We start from the raw sequence: 17,202 nt of genomic DNA, 5'->3' as shown, positions 1-17,202 counted from the left end.
TTGATTGACCCGATAAATTTTCATATTCTAATGCAATTTGGATGTAACAATTTTTTTCATTGGCTAACAGTTGCCGTCAAATCCACAGTTGACCAGGCGTAACTAAGGAGAGACCCGCCATTTTGAATTGATGAATCAACAAATGTTCGATTACTACTATATAATCAAAAATAAAACATCACCTACCTCGAATTTGCCGTTTTAATGTAATTTTATCCAAATTTGAAGCGTACAGGTAACAAAATAACCTCCAGTTTGTAAGTTTCCGTTTGTATGACGTCACGTTTAGCCAAGACGTCTTTGTGCCAAAATTAGTCATGAAGTTTCGCGGATTTTTTTTTATTTGTCAAATTTAGACATTTTTTCAAGTTTTATCGTATTTTTTTCTTTTTGTAATGCATTAGAATCGGAATAACAGTACTGTAGTTGAAGAGTTGCCACCGTCAATTTTGATTTGACGGTCGCAAATCTCCGTTTTACTGTCTCCGATCCGCGTCGCTAGTAAAATGCATTTGCGACCGTCAAATCTACAATTGACGGTGACCACTCTTCAACTACAGTACTGTTATTCCTTAATTAGGACAATTGCAAACTGTGTAACTAATATCAGTACACATAGTTTTTACACCTAGACCATCATGCATTATGAAACAGAAACAAATAATTTCCTTCAAATCAATACACAACAACTCCCCAAAGGACTGGAAACGGTATAAAACCATCAAAGCTGAAATTTAATGTTTACCAAGACGAGCACATACCTTAGTTATGCAGATATAGTGAGCAAAAAAATACACTGGAACCCAACAGAAATGAGGTGCTACATGAAAAGAAGAAAACAGGGAACTTCAGGTATAACAATATGAAAACATATCTCCACAACGACATACCAACAAAAGCCGGTAACCTTAACAACCAATTTAGGTAATTAAAGATGATATATTTTGATATTAATATTGAATCACTCATAGGGTCTTTGCGTCGGAAATAAACACATTTATTTTAAAACCAGTTGTTGGTATTTTATAATGGTGTTATACTAAACTCCTAACGGGAGGAATTGTGCTTGATTTACATATGATGAGGGCATTATCTTTCAATCACTTTTTAATTTTTTGAGCTGGCATGTCGGTAGCTGCTAATAGTCCTTCATTAATTTGTATATCATTGCCATATTTCTTAGTTTCTTTTGTTATCTATTCTGACTTCGGACTCGGACTTCTTTAAACTAGGTATAATTGTGCTTAATCTACATCGGCTAGACTTGTAAGGTTTTTTTAGTTTATTTTATATTTTCAACCAACGGAACGAGTGAAAAGAACTGTCATACTCCTGATTTGACCTTGGTTTAACCTGCTTTTATAACTAGCTACATCTCCTATTTGTAATAAAATATTAAAGTTCGGTTAGTTTTACAAAATTGGATGAGCAACACAAACATACATAAGAGGTTGATGTGATAACTTAAGGAATTCAGCAGGTAGAACTGTGTAAACATTCACTACAAACATACAAATCAAGTTATTCACATTTCAAACAAACATACATATACATTTGACAGAGAAGGCAACAAAAATTGGTAGTTGAACATCGAAGGAATCTTCAATCACTTAGCCTAGTACCTTTTATAACTAATCACACTGGTAAACAGTAAAACATATGTAATCGTAATGAAATAGTTGATAGTGTCAATATCCTGACTTTATTTTTGGTGGGTTGCGTGTTGCTTAGACTTTAGTGATCTATGTTGTGTCTTCTGTACTATTATTTGTCTGTCTGACTTTTTATTTTTAGCCAGTTGTCAGTTTATTTTCTATCTATGAGTTTGACTCTCCCCTGGTGTCTTTTGTCTCTCTTTTATTGTAGACAGTTCTTGCTTATTAACATATTTCAGGATTTTTTAAAATCTCAATCCTCATCTTTTAAAGTGGAATATTGTGGGGAAATCAATTTACTTCAAAATTAGTGGCTTACCGAAATAAGATGTATATAGACTAAGTTTGATGACCTAGTATATAAATCATCAATGACTTCCGTAACTGTAACGATCCTTTAAATATGCCATTAAATACCAATAAATATAAAATACTAACTATTATTTCTTGATGATTTAATTAAAACTGAGTCATGTAAAATTGTTGAACGAAATGCTTCGTTCATATGCACACCTAATATTTTTCCAATAAGGATTAAGATATATTTCAATTTACTACTATTTACTAGTATATAAAATGTTTTCCGGTTGAATATTGTTATGTTGTCTCATATATGCCTACATATTTTTTTCATAAATATTTTTTCGATTTTTTGGTGTCTTAGAACAAATATTATATTTTATAACAGCAAAATCACCGACGGAAATTTCGAGTGACAGATATTTCGAAATGATTCGTTGATTACATCAAATATTTGCGCTATTAAATTACATTGTTTTTAAGTTCAATCTCTTCTACAGATAAAACGTTAGTGGGCTACCATTTGATTTTTATGGGGAGGGGTCTAGGTCGGAAACATTTTGTCCTGCATCTTTTTTTAGTGGTAACCTCTAATCTCTCTTTTTTATTTTTCACTCTTTTCGGTCCTGCTTTTTTTTCTTAGTTTATCCTGACTTTTATATATAAATTGTCATCGTGACTTTTTTTTTGCCAAGTTGCTCATCCTGCATTTTTCAAATTTCATCCTCAACCCCCCTCCCCCTAAAAATCAAATGGTAGCACCCTTAGATTACTAACAATTTCAAAAAAGATGATCGAATATCAAAAGAGTTCAACCTTTACACCAGGTGTTTTGCGATTAAGAAGTAACTGTAATCGAAGTTTTTTTTCCAAATCCATTTCCTTAGTGGAAACGAAAATACACATTGCTTTAAATTCTTGAGAATTTTCTCATTTATTACACCCTGAAAAAAATCCCAAATGTACAAATGCACTATAAGTTATTTAATAACTTGCTCTACCTAGAGTTTTATCTATCTCAAATTCTAAAACGTATTGGTTCAAAATGTCATTGACTGCATCAACAGAACCCATGAATGGACGTAAGCATATGTTTCTGAACACTATCCACTATCGTAAACACTTGCCCTAAATTGTGCTTCTTACTTTTATACGTGTCAGGTCAAGCCATTTCCGAATTCATGGTAAGAAAACATTTTCTTTAAGCATCCCTCCAATTATTGTCAACATCTATGTAAACTACCTTAATTGATTCTTTTTTAAAGTTGGCAGGATTGAAATCATTATTTTTCAGAATTCTAATGCTTTTTATTGCCTTCAATAACTTTACAATGTCAAAATCCGTTGTCCATGCATCAAATTGTGGACAACGTTTCTTTATTTAAATCAGATCAGTAATGTCAGTACTGGTTTAAAAAGGCATATTAGTTACTAAGTTATAGAGATAAGTTTCCTTTTTTTTAAGTGGGCATGTTCCTATTGTCACATTTTATGGCGGGTACATTTGTTAATTTATATATTTTTCTAAAATAGTATAAATGACCCCTATTCCATTAACTCACATAAATTTTTTACAGGGTTAGAGATACCATTGACGTTTGAATACTAGTACTATAAAATATATTCGATGTTTTCGATGCTCTGTAGATTTTAATACTTTCTGCTCTCCCACAAATACCTCTGAATTCTATTGATTTCATAATAAGTTTTCATAAACATGTTACAAGACCATAGAAAAAGAGAGAAAAACTACTTCAAGTATTGTTTCTCTCTTTTCTATGCTAATATATAGCTGGTTTCTATTTGTTTTAATATGCTTTTCAATTTAGGAGTTGTCTTTCGATTGTATTTTGTAAACCTTTATGAAAGTTGGTTCCTTTATGCTCTTCGTACATCATTGTGACATTTTAATTGTTATTATTCGAGCGTCTCTGATGCGTCTTTTGTGAAGAAACTCGAGTATGTTATCAATATTTTCAGCCTGATATCTATGATGATTTTATATTCAAATTTGTACATCTTTGTTTCATTTTAGTTGTCATCATATAAATAGCTAGACTGTGCACATTTGTATTGCAATGCATGTTTTAATGATGCCTAATATGGTATACAATTGCAAAAGTGGAGGATTGTGCGTATTTAACTTACCCTCTTATATCCACACAATAAAACACACACATGTTTTACGAGTATCAGGTTTGACTCAGAATGTCAAAGCAATCCTCGGACCATCTTCGACTTATGGTCAAACAAGTACAAAAAAATAATATCACAAAAAAAACTCAACTCCGAGGACAATTCAAAACGCAAATCCAATTAAAATGTTAAAACACATCAAACGAATGGATAACAACTGTTTATTCCTGACTTGGTACAATCATTATCAAATGTAGAAAATGGTTGATTGAACATGGTTTTATGAGGGGGGTAGGAGGAGCCCTGATCCCGAAATCCCGGGCTTAAAATCACGAAATCCCGAGGTCCCGAAATTCGAAAAATTCGAAAAATAGAATTCCCGGATCCCGAAAGGGTCAATCCCGAAATCCCGAGCTTAAGAACACCCGATCCCGGAGTCCCGATAAAGGTCCTATCCCCCCTCTTTTATAGCTCTTAACCTCTCTATTATACGACAGTCGTAGCAATTTCCATTATATTGATAATGATGCAAAGTTGAAAAGGACCTAAAATTCCAAAAAGTTGTGCCAAATACGTCTAAGGTAATCTATTCCTTGGATAAGAAAATCATTAGTTTTTCGAAAAATTCATAAAAATTACCGTATAATTGATATTCATGTCAATACCGAAGTGCTGACTTCAAGGCAAATGTTAACCTCAGGGGCAAAACGTCAAACGGCAGTGGCATTAACCCAGTGGTGTAAATAGTTATCAAGGTATATTAATTATAGGTACCAGGATTATAATTTAATACGCAAGACGTGCGTTTCGTCTACAAGACTCATCAGTGACGCTCAGATCAAAATTGTTTTATTGCAAAACAAGTACAAAGTTGAAGAGCATTGAGGACCTAAAATTCCAAAAAATTGTACCAAATACTGCTAATGTAATCTGTTCCTGTGATAAGAAAATGCGAAGTTTTATAAATGCAAATTGATTAAAAAAAAAGTATAATTAATATTCATATTGAACACTGAAGTGCTGACTGCTGAGGTAATGATAAAATAGATGGTTACTTTTATAAAATGTTGAATTCACGAAACAACAAAATGTATTATTTATTCGTTAATTTCTATGTCATTTGGTCTCTGGTAGAGATTTTTCTCTTTGGCAATCATACCCCCTCTTTTTATTTTTATATTTAGAGTAGTTATATATATTATTTACTATATCAAACAGGAAAAGTCGAATTGTTTCGTCATGTTCTTTCAATTATAAGAAAAGGGAAGAGCTATAAAGTCAATTAATATTTGGTCGATTTGACATGCCAATAAGATGTTAAAAGATTAAAATTTCATTTGTTGGTTTTTAATCTGAAACGGTCCTTCAACTATGTCATTAGGATGCAATAAAAAAGACTGACTTTTTAAAACTCCAATCAAAGTGAAAACAGATTCAGCGCAGGTAAGTTTGTTAAATAATAGTTTGCTCAATAGCCAAAGATATAGGAGATACGTATAGTATATCTTAACCATAAAGATTTTAAAAGATTGATTAATAACAGTCTTTCGTTGAGCAAAATTATCGTTTTGACTCAGAAACTAAGGCCACAAAGAACCTCAGATACTACATTTGTGTTCTAGTGTCTATAAAACAGAAAGGATCCAATGCATCTATGATGCACCTCTTTATGTCTTTTTGTTGTCCTAAACAATATCACGCAATAACGGATTTAATTCCTTAAAATTCATCAGTATCAAAATAAGGAGATTTGGTAGGATTTCCAATAATACAACTTTTCATATTGATGAGATGACAAAGATTTAGATGCAATTAGACATGTTGAAAATATCTTTTTCTTTTCAAAATTCTTAGAACTAAATTATTCTGAAAGACTAAAGTCTTTGATCCTATTTTTATTTAATCACGAAACATGTGAATGATAATAGAAATGACGAGAAATGCGATGTATGATATTTTGATGTGCTTATCAATCACACTACCTAAGTATCATACAAATCGTACTTCGGTCAAAGCTTTTTTCATTGTTTTTCCTATATTTCTTTTAGTGTTTCTTTAAAACAAATGGCATGACTCTGTACTTTTATATCACATTATTGTGCTATTGTAAAACATGTTTGTATTCTTGTATTTCATTTTTGCTAACGTACTCTGTCCATGTTGTCTATATGCCTTTTTATGTTTTTTTGATACATATATGGCGTGGCTCTTTACTCGTACATCCCATCGTTGTGTTATTGCACTAAGTTTATGGTAAAGTTTATTCTTGTCTTGCTTTTTTTTTTTCTTTTTTTTTTTTGCTAATATGTTTAGTTTATATGTCATGTTGTACTTCTTTATTACATATTTGTTTGCTTTTATAGTGATTAAGATTATAACACAATGTTGACTGTTGTAACCCTATTTTTACATGTTAATCTATTATGTCTGTTTCCTGAGTTCAGACATATGGAAAATGATGCGACTGTCATATAAGCTAGCGTATACATCAGGTTTCATCTGCCATTTTCTACCTAAGAAAATATATGTACAGGAATATGACAGTTGTTATCCATTCGTTTGATGTGTTTGAACTTTTGATTTTGCCATTTGATTAGGAACTTTCCATTTTAGAATTTTCGTCGAAGTTCAGTTGTTTCGTGATTTTACTTTTACACCACAATATGTTTACAAAGAGAAACATTCAATTCTTAATTGAATATAAACAAGGAGATGTAGTATGATTTTCAATGAGACAACTCTCCACAAGAAACAAACATGACATGTTCTTCTTCTAATAATATTTCTAACAAACGGCTTAATCCAAATTTCATGTTTAAAAAGGGGAGATATTAACCTCGTGTACTACCCGTAACTCTTCGGTGTAATTGGTAGTATAAAATATAGTACTTCAAAATTGCGATCTTTCCATACAGTTTTCTTAATTGTATTTCGTAAAGTAGGTTATATTTTTAAAATTCACCGACTTTAAAAAAGACTTTCATGACTATGCTTTGTATAAAATAAATTACTAAGAAAATTTCCTAAAAATAAAAAAGAATAACATGTACAATTTTAGATTTTTCACATAACTTCGGTGCTTGAAGGTGAACTATTATGGGTAAACAAGTTCGCCTAGCCAATTGCTGGTAAAGGACAGCACACTTTAATCAATGATCTCTCAAATTATTTATTCATTGTCGAAATATACTTCGTCTCAACAATCTTCTTTTGACTTCAAATCAAAACCATGCTTTACTTCGTAGTTATTTATCCACGATAAATACATTAACATGTTGTTTTCTGTCTTATTCCACCATCACTTCTGTATTGACATGAATTATCAATGGCATGGTCATTATATTAAATTAATGTTAACAAAACTTTTTATTTTTTCGAAATAATAAAGATTTTTTTCACCTTAGGAAAAGATAAATAGATAGCCTTAGCAGCTGTATTTTGAAAAGAACTTTTGAAATTTTGGGTCCTCGGTGCTCTTGTCCTTCGGCGGTTTTTTTGGTGTCTTTTTATCATTTTTATTCGTTGTTCACGTATGAGTCCTGTCTTAACAGCACGCGCGTCTGGTGTACACAATTTAAATTCTGTTTATTCATAAATATAACTTTTTAGAACTGTTTGTCATATTGACAAAGATGGGAAAAAGAACCGACGTTATTAAACATACAGTTTATTTCAAAAGCATGTGTAAATACTTATCAACCCCATTAAAATCTTTGTAGTTTGGTACGAATATTACTTATTTCATTTCGATCATTTACTGCATCTTCTTGTACAGGTTTCTTTCGAAAGTAAGCCACGTATATTATTATCAATTATTTCCATACAAATATTGTAATTGTAAAATCATATAAAATAAGTTCAATTAGTACTATGTATAAGGTACGAGCTGGCATTATAACGAATAAAGTAAAATGATGTAAGACATTTCACTTTCTGCTTTTAAATTTTGTGTAATTCGTCATGAAAAGGAATTGCTTGTGGTTTGGTTTTTTTTTACCAACAATAAAGCAAAAATAAATCTATCGCGGTCTCTATAAAATTAAAACAGCATTTAATAAATGGTACGCGTCGAAGCGTTTTCTGGATTTACCTTCATTAAAAACGCTGAAAGTGAATTTAAAAGCCAAGGATATATAAGAACCGAAACAGTTAACGATTTATATGACCAAGAAGAACGTAAAATTATAACTAAATTCAATTAAGGCCAACTGTGCTTGAGGAATTTTAAACTAGGTTTGTTATTTGTTTCTATTTTTTATAAGGACAATTATAGAACATTTTGTACAATCATAATACTGATTACTGAGCTGATGATACGTTCGGGGACTGATAGTTCATCAGCATGGGATGCATATAGTTTTGTTTCAAAAACTTATCTTATTGGCAATAATACCGAATTTCTTTACTTATATTAAAGCAAAAGTGTGTGTGTTAGTCGAGTCAGATAATTTGAATAATGAAATATTTCATCAGACAGAAAAACAAAAGAAGATAAATGAAAAGTTTGTATCTTTCTTCTTCTTGCAGATTTAGTATAGGTTTTTGGTGATTATTCATTGACATCTCAATCAAGTGTTAGTTTTGATAATGTTTGCATTTCTTTCTTTCAAAATATGCAATTATCAAAGCATGTGCAGAAATACTGACTGAATAAGAGGGAACAAAAGCGACAACGCCATAAAGAAAGTTAACAAAAAGAAGAGAGGTCAGCAAGCATAATTTGTTTCCCAGCCGTCTTCGTTTCGAAAGATTTTTTTTGTCATTTAGCAATATAGATTTAAATAATTGATACCTGATGCCTTTTTAAAGAAAACTGAGTATGTCAAAAAGTGTTTATTTCGTAAACTTAAGTAAGATAGACAGAATTTTAAAAATAATTATTCATTGATATGTTTGGGTAATATTTTAATTATTGTATTTGAATTTACTATTGAACTACAACTTTCCTTTGAAATATTCTAAAAAGGTGCACTCTTTTCTAAACCTATTCTGACAATTTTATGGAATTCAGGCGAATATATTTAGTTACAACCTACTGTTTTTGTGGATTTATTTTCACAAATTATATATTTAAAAATATCTCAGTAAAATTCATGTTAAAATAACACTGCAAGAAAATAAAGATACCAAACAACGTGAAAATACAACCTTTTAATTGTTCATCTCTTTCAGTGTCCTAACTTTTGTCCATTAATCCTTTTTTAATAGTAGTTTTTTTCATTATATATGCAGTTTCCAAGTCTGTTTTTCCTGACTGAAATAAAACCAGTCAAAATCATTTGTGTTATACTTATATTTTACTATGAATCTAATTCACGGCCTTCCAATGTTAAAAATAAATTTAAAACTGCTCATCTCTTTTTTTAAAGGGCGAACTTATCTATACCACAATGTCTGGATCAATACCGAGTCTGTCAGCAGTCAGTAATAACAAAGTCCATTCTACAGAATCACCAACCGCATGGGGAACCAAACCTAAACAACCTAAGAATTTATCGGTGCTTGCTTTCATAGTTACAGTTTTATTTAATCACATATGTGGATTCTTTGCATACCATTTCAACGGTAAGATCATTATTTAATTCATTTTAGTTTCAAGTGTAAACACATTGTATGTTTATCCTAATGAACATCCACTTACTTTGAATAGCCGTTTGTTACCATACATGTGGATTTCAACTGCTACTTCTAAACATTTTGTTTCCTTTGTAACCAATGTAAAATGAAACCAGTTTATCTGTTATTTTAATGTTTTTTGGTTCACCTGACCCTAGTGGTCAGTGCTAAGTGTTGTCACCACTCGGCATCCATCGTCTGTCGTAATCGATTAAACTTTTACGAAGATTATATCTTTTGAAACTTTTTGGTCAAATCTTACAATGTACAACTAGGTAATCTCTCATTGCCAATCATACCAGATCTTTATATATATATTCTACTTCAAACAAATATGTGCCCAATGACCCTGTAATCATATGTTGTTAATACTGATCATGAAAATTATTATATATAGACTTAATTTAGGATTCAAATTGATTACCACGACAAACTAAACAAATAAGTCCAACAGAGTCAATCGGCTGCTTATTATAACAAGTTCCTTTTAATAATGATTTTTACTAGTTCCTTTTTCTTTATTTTCTTTTTATCTTTAACAATATTGTAGATGAAAATGCATATAAGTCAAATTGCGGAAATTGTCAATTGAATCTTAATAGGCTTTATCTTCCTAAAATTTAGATTTTTACCATTTTATATTTGGCGTTTTGTTGATATTGCTGAAGTCGTTGGTTACTTCTTTATATTTATACCATCTTGTGTCGGTTGTAGCTCTAGTAGTTTTAATGCGTTCTGTGCATTTTAGTCATAGGCTACGCCTCAGAACAGAAGATGAACAAATCTCTGATAAGGGCTAACACTTAGTTTACATTTGAATATTCCACACCTGATAACTATGATATACGATTATCAACAGAATAACTAATTGAAGAATATTAATTCATAGTTGGAACGAATGGTCTCACAAAACGTTTTTCTACGGATTTGAGTAGCACATGGACTAACTATCCGGTAAATCGAACTCTGTTTTTAAGTTTTTAAGTGCAAGGTAACTTTCTGTATTTGTACGTGAGCATTTGGCTGCATCAAGTGATTGGATGTCAAGAAAAAAATCGGAGAATCACCAGTACCTGTTCACTTCTTTTTTAATTTTTTATCCAAATAATTTCTGGTGGTCGCCATTACAAATACAAAAAAGATCAAAATAATAACTGCAACACCTCCTTAACAACTGTCTACATTCACATAAACCTAATCAGGTTATAATGCACCTTAAATTTTACTCTTTAATTGGATTAATTTTAGGGTCAATGACTTGTAGTATCTTTACAAATTGATAAATGTGTGTTTGCTATTAACAATTTGTTGTAGTTTAATCTAAAACCGTGTTCATATGAAAAAGTTATTTTTCGTGATTGCAATATTTTTTAAGATTAAGTAATTGCACTAACAAATATTTCATAGTTTCAGCAAAGCACAGTTGGCACCTCCATGATTACAAAAAGGCGAGACGTCATTCCAAATACTCGGTTGCTCTGGTCATTCTTGGTATACTCATTGGACTAGCTACGTATGCTCTAGCATTCTCTCTATATTTCACTCTACATGGAGACAAAACTTGTCCAGTTGGACAGTCAAATAACAATAACTCAGGAATAAACAACAACAATCTACAAACAAAATGCTGTCAGCATAATTCAAGTAATCCGTTTAATAACCCAACTAAAGGTTCCCGAATATTGCAATTGCCTACTACAAAAATTGAACTATATTGTGCAACATCCGGAGATGGACCGATATATCCGGATCAGAACTTAAAATATGCTAGTTGTTGTTCTCATTTGGGCTGTAGGTTTGGGGCCAAATAATTCAGCATTGCTCATGAAAAAAGAAGTATGTTAATATATGGGAAAAAATATGAATAAAAGAAAGAAAAAAAAACACTTATATAGCGATTAAATGCACCACCGAAAGTTTACCTCAACGACAATAAGAAGCCATAACAAGAAAAAAAAAAGAAAGACGTAGTCTATATCTCTCGAATCAACAGACTTTTCTCCTTAATAGAAATATAGAAATATAGATCAACGTTCACATACTACTTAGTTAATCAGACTTGTCTCTATTTACTATACATATGTTTATCCACGGGTCCATACTATCTTTGATTAGATTTTTCTCCTATTTAACTCTATACAAATGTATATCAACAGGCCCATACTACTCAGATCAACAGACTTTTCTCCTATTTAACTCTATACAAAGGTATCTATTTAACTCTATACAAAAGTATATCAACAGGTGCATTCTACTCAGATCAATAGATCTTCATCCTATGTAACTCTATACAAATGTACATCCTTACTTGGATGGAGAGTTGTCTCATTGGCACTCACACCACATTTTCCTATATCTATCAACGGGTCTTTAAAAGTCGTTTCTAAAGAAAACCATGGAGTAGATAACAGCCGAAGGCCACCTATGGGTCTGCAATGTAGCGAGAAACTCCAGCACTCGGAGGCGTCCTTCGGCTGGGCCCTTGAAAAATGTGTATACTAGTACAATGATAATGGACGTCATACGAAACTCCGAATTATACACAAGAAACTAAAATTAAAAATCATACAAGACTAACAAAGGCCAGAGGCCCATACTACTCAGATCTACAGATTTATCTCCTATTTAATTAACTCTAAACAAAAGTATATCCACAGGTCCATACCACTCAGATCAACACACTTTTCTCCTTTTTAACTCCATATGAATGTATACTAACGGGTCTTTTCTACCTCAGATCAATAGATCTTCATCCTATGTAACTCTATACAAATGTACAACAACGGGTCTTTAAAAGTCGTTTCTAAAGAATTTCAACCCCTGCATCCCAAAAATCAATAATAAATAACTGTATTGTATCATTTATTGTATATAGTATTGTATGATTTATTGAATATAGTATTGTATAATTTATTGTATATAGTATTGTATGATTTATTGTATAAAGTATTGTATGATTTATTGTATAAAGTATTGTATAATTTATTGTATATAGAATTGTATAGTTATGTATTGTATTGTAGTGCATTGTATTGTATTGCATAGTTTATTGTATTGTATTGAATTTAATAGGTACCAATCTTAATCCTTATCTGACTCAATAGTGTAACATCACAACATAGAAAGACACACTACAAGTATAAAATATCAGTTGAAATGGCTTGACTCAGTCAAAAGACATATTAACACCAGTGAACATACACTGAAAGAACAGATTTGATCTATGATACAATGTAAATACAAAATCAATAAAAGAAGGGGTGAATAGATAATGTCAACAGTAGTATACCGCTGTGCGATGATAAACAATTAAAAAAACAATTACCTTGAAAAACTTGTTCACTAAGGGTTGTTGTATGAATAATGATGAAAATTGTCCAAGAGTTGGTTGTTATACATTTCTATTGCACGAGCTTATAATAAAAAAAAAACATTACAGTAACATGTATCTAAATTAGTTGATAAAAAAAATAGACGAAAGTCATGAGGGATCAAAACGCACTAAGTGATATATCATTTTAAATATAAATTTAATTTTTTAAGAAACCAAGTGTTGCGTTTTCATTGGCACTCAGTATAGAATCCGGTTGTTACTATAAAAAATGTTCCAAACAGACTTATGTTACGTAAACGTTGGTTAGTACTCATCAATGCTAAAGATGGTGTTATTATCTTTCATGATGAGTCCTTTGTAGACAAAACGCACGACTGAGGCAAATACAAAATTTCAATCCTGGTATCTATGATGAATTTATTTATACATCTTTATTCTCATATTCCACAACATAATCAGGTCATATATACCAGTTAGTGCAAGTGTAATTCCACAACCGGATATGTTTATCAAATATAATAGGTAATAGATATTTTCACGTAAACAACTTTTTTATTTTTTTAAATATCGTAAAATAATTTACATTTAAATTACTTTTGGTTTTTATTATTTATGGTTAGATAATAAAGAAATAAAGATATAGCTACTTTGTTAGGGATTCGCTTCCAGTAATTTAATTTACTGTATTCTAGTAATGAACTTCTGATACCATAAATTGTAATACAAACCTAAAATATTTAAACCTAATATGATTGGCCAAAATTTCATCAAGATAAATTATCGAAACGTATTTCTTCACATAAAATTTCAATCCTGGTATCTATGATGAGTTTATTCACTACCCAGATCCTCTAAAAGAAGGACGAAAGATACCAGAGGAACAGTCAACCTCATAAATCTAAAATAAACTGACAACGCCATGTATCAAAGGGTACAATGTCGTACCGAAATAAATTAAATAAGTAAGAAGCAATCGGCATAAATGATTCTCTTATTCTCTATAATTCCATTGGTATCATTTTTTGACAAAAAAGAGTCTGTGGTGTTTTTCTAGTCACATTGAGTCTCAATCGATGCACGTAGTTTTACCTTTGTCAATTCCCGATTCATTCATTCCGTCATTCTAATATGCAATAGATTAATACCAATGTCATTGTCTTTCCTATCAACATTATAAATACGTTTGTCACATTTCAGGAACTTAAAAGTGTTACCCCCTCTGGTAAAGATGAACGGAGGACAGATTGTGTTACTCTGTGTAGACCATTTTGGTTTCGATTCTCTCTTAACCTTTATCTGTTTGGGATTTTCAAACTTTTTGCCTCTGAGATCCTTGTTGGGTTGTTTTCCAGAAACGCGTGTCGTGTGTTTGGGAATACGTATATGTGTTTCCCCTACAAATAGGTTGAACCATGTTCTGGTTGTATTATCCGCCGAGAAGCTAGTGATTCTTTATTTGAATAATTCAATAATATATTGAGGTTGTAATGTTCCCCATCTAAATAAAGGGAATTCCTCTTAAGGGAAAAAACAGTCGAACACCAAAGACGGGGAGGAAATAAATCCCAAAACACTAGTAGTTAAATCTAATAGAATCAAGCACCATCTTTATTCAGGCTCTCTGTGAGAGTCAGCAATTCCAATAGTGCGGTATCTTTTTATAAGGTCTTTTTAAGCTGATTGGTAAATGGCAATTGTATGCATTAAGACATCGTCCCTTGGTTGGTTTGTTTGCTAATGATATATGAGTCCCGTGGTTGCATAGCATATGTTTAGTAGATGGATTATAAGACGATTTGTGAAATTTACGAAAACAGATTTTTTGTTCCTGTAATAATGAACACATTAAAGTCTACCGGCGATTTTTGTCAAATAATGGAAAATTTCAGTCTATAAATTGCTTCTGTTACTACCTTAACAGTTGCCCTACTGGCTTAATTTCCATGACAATTATTAACCAAAAAATGATATAATTCTGATACATGGCTCATCATATATTTTCTGGAATAAATTTTTCCAGCCTTTAATACCTGGTTTTTGTCTTTTAAATGATGATATCGGATATGTTCCTTATGTCGTAAATACAATACTGTTCCTATTTCACCATTGTGAAAGAGGGACGAAAGATACCAGAGGGACAGTCAAACTCATAAATCGAAAATAAACGGACAACGCCATGTATAAAAATTAAAAAGACAAACCGAATAACAATAGTATACATGACACAACATAGAAAACTAAAGAATAAACAACACAAACCCAACTAAAACATTTGGGTGATCTCATGTGCTCCGGAAGGGTAAGCAGATCATTCTCCACAAGTGGCACCCGTCGTGTTGCTTATGTGATATCAAATCCGGTAAATAATCAAATTCGGTAGGTCACATTCATGAAAGGGGATTGTAGTTACGACGTAAGGAACATGTCCTATATCATTTGTGAATCGGTTTTTCCATAACGGTTAACCAACTCGTGATGTCGTACGTAAAATTTACGAAGTGATGATTTCAACTTCACCATTTGGAACTCTTAATTTAATAGCTTTTGTGAGCAACAACCCTCTTTCAAGAAAATCATGATAGGAAATGCAGGCACGGGAATATCGTATCAATTGGGAAATATATACACCGTATGCAGGGGCTGCTAAGATGTTGCTACTTTGAAATGAGAAGTTCGCAATAAGAATCATCTCTTTTGTCGTAAAGTTTTGTTTCCAACCGACCCTCATTGTCAATTTATAGATGTAAGTCAAGATATGATGACTTAACTGTATCTGTTGTATCCTTTATCTCTAGTTCGATGGAATAGATGCGTTCTACATAGTCACAAAATTTTGAATTATTTATCGATATAGCGGCAAGTAGAGTTGAAGGATATTGCTAACTTCTTATATTTATTCATAAGATGTTCCTGTATGAAGTCAGCCTCATAATAATACAGAAACAAGTCGACAAGTAGAGGGGCACAATTCGTTTCCATTGAAATGCCGATAGTCTGTTGACAACACGTCCTCCGAACGATCAAAATATGTTGTCAATCAAGAAATCAAGCATCTTAATAATGTCAGTTTCAGAGATTTTTTTTTTATCAGATTGATGCTTTACAAAGTAGGATTTATCCCTTCCTAAGAAAAGATACTTGTATCTACGTTGGCCATTCTTTTTAATGAAACAAAGCAATACCAACTCTGTCCATTTGTCTTTAGCTTGAAATGTGGAATACTTGTGTTAAGTGTAGAAAAGTCAAATGTTTTAATACTATTACAAGATGAAAGAGAGTTAGATTGTATGTACTCTACGAGATCTTTGGAATTTTTAAGTATCCACATCTGATTCACGCCAGCTCTAGAATAGGCAGTTTCACAATAACTCTGAAGCCCGTCTTTGATTGCTGATAAAAAAAAATGTTAATAATATAAAAAGAGGTTTCGTGGAACACTTGGAAGACACAGCAATACACCGTTGTTTGTAAGGACGTATTCAATACAGTGATGGAAGATCCAGTTCATCATCTTTGGTTGACATTCCAAGAGAACATAGAACAGACCTATGATTATCCAGGATTTCCTCTTTGGTAAGTGTCGTGAGGGTATATGTTGAGTTTCCAAGTGAATTATCAATACCTAATTCGTTTATCAAGTTAAATTGTCAGTTAATGTAAGGATTTTTACACACAAAAACGATGTTGTTTGTGACCTTATCTGCGGGGACAACAACATATTTGTTATGAAGGTAGGATAAGTGTTTTGCTACATTATGGTCTTTAAAGATTGACGTAGCGTGGGCATTGATAGACCCATTCAGTTTCTTAATTCTGATTTGTATCAACGACCTCAATGCCTAAATCCATTCGGAAAGAGTGTCTTCGTCTTCCCTCTCGGCTTAGTCCATTGCCTGGCATAATCCTCGACTGAATCCATCACAATTTTAAACTTGTATTTCCAATTGATCGATTTATGCTCACGATATTTGGACCTTTCGATAACACATTTATTTCATAGGGAAGTGTTATTAACAATGTCGAGGTCATCGGTAATAACGTGGCCAGCCGGATTATATGTGCATTGGGAACTAGCCCAAGTGCAATCAGGAGGTTTAGACTTGAAGAAGTCAGTATTGAGATCCTACAAAACTTGTTTGCAATAGGTTTGGTATAGGTATA

At 31.9% G+C, this 17,202-nt stretch overlaps 1 protein-coding gene across 1 annotated transcript; it reads left to right on the top strand.

Annotated features, from left to right (window-relative positions):
• Positions 1-9,464: 9,464 nt before the first annotated feature.
• Positions 9,465-12,525, top strand: LOC134704928 (uncharacterized). The gene is made up of 2 exons (XM_063563708.1): positions 9,465-9,656; positions 11,115-12,525. The coding sequence occupies exons 1-2, from the start codon at positions 9,482-9,484 to the stop codon at positions 11,516-11,518; spliced, it is 579 nt and encodes a 192-aa protein (XP_063419778.1). The 5' UTR covers positions 9,465-9,481; the 3' UTR covers positions 11,519-12,525.
• Positions 12,526-17,202: the final 4,677 nt, after the last annotated feature.

The sequence above is a fragment of the Mytilus trossulus genome, chromosome 2, assembly GCF_036588685.1.
Source record: "Mytilus trossulus isolate FHL-02 chromosome 2, PNRI_Mtr1.1.1.hap1, whole genome shotgun sequence".
In the NCBI taxonomy this organism is placed as follows: Eukaryota; Metazoa; Mollusca; class Bivalvia; order Mytilida; family Mytilidae; genus Mytilus; species Mytilus trossulus.
The sequence above is the reverse complement of the archived record's forward strand: the minus strand, read 5'-3'. Positions and strand labels throughout refer to the sequence as shown.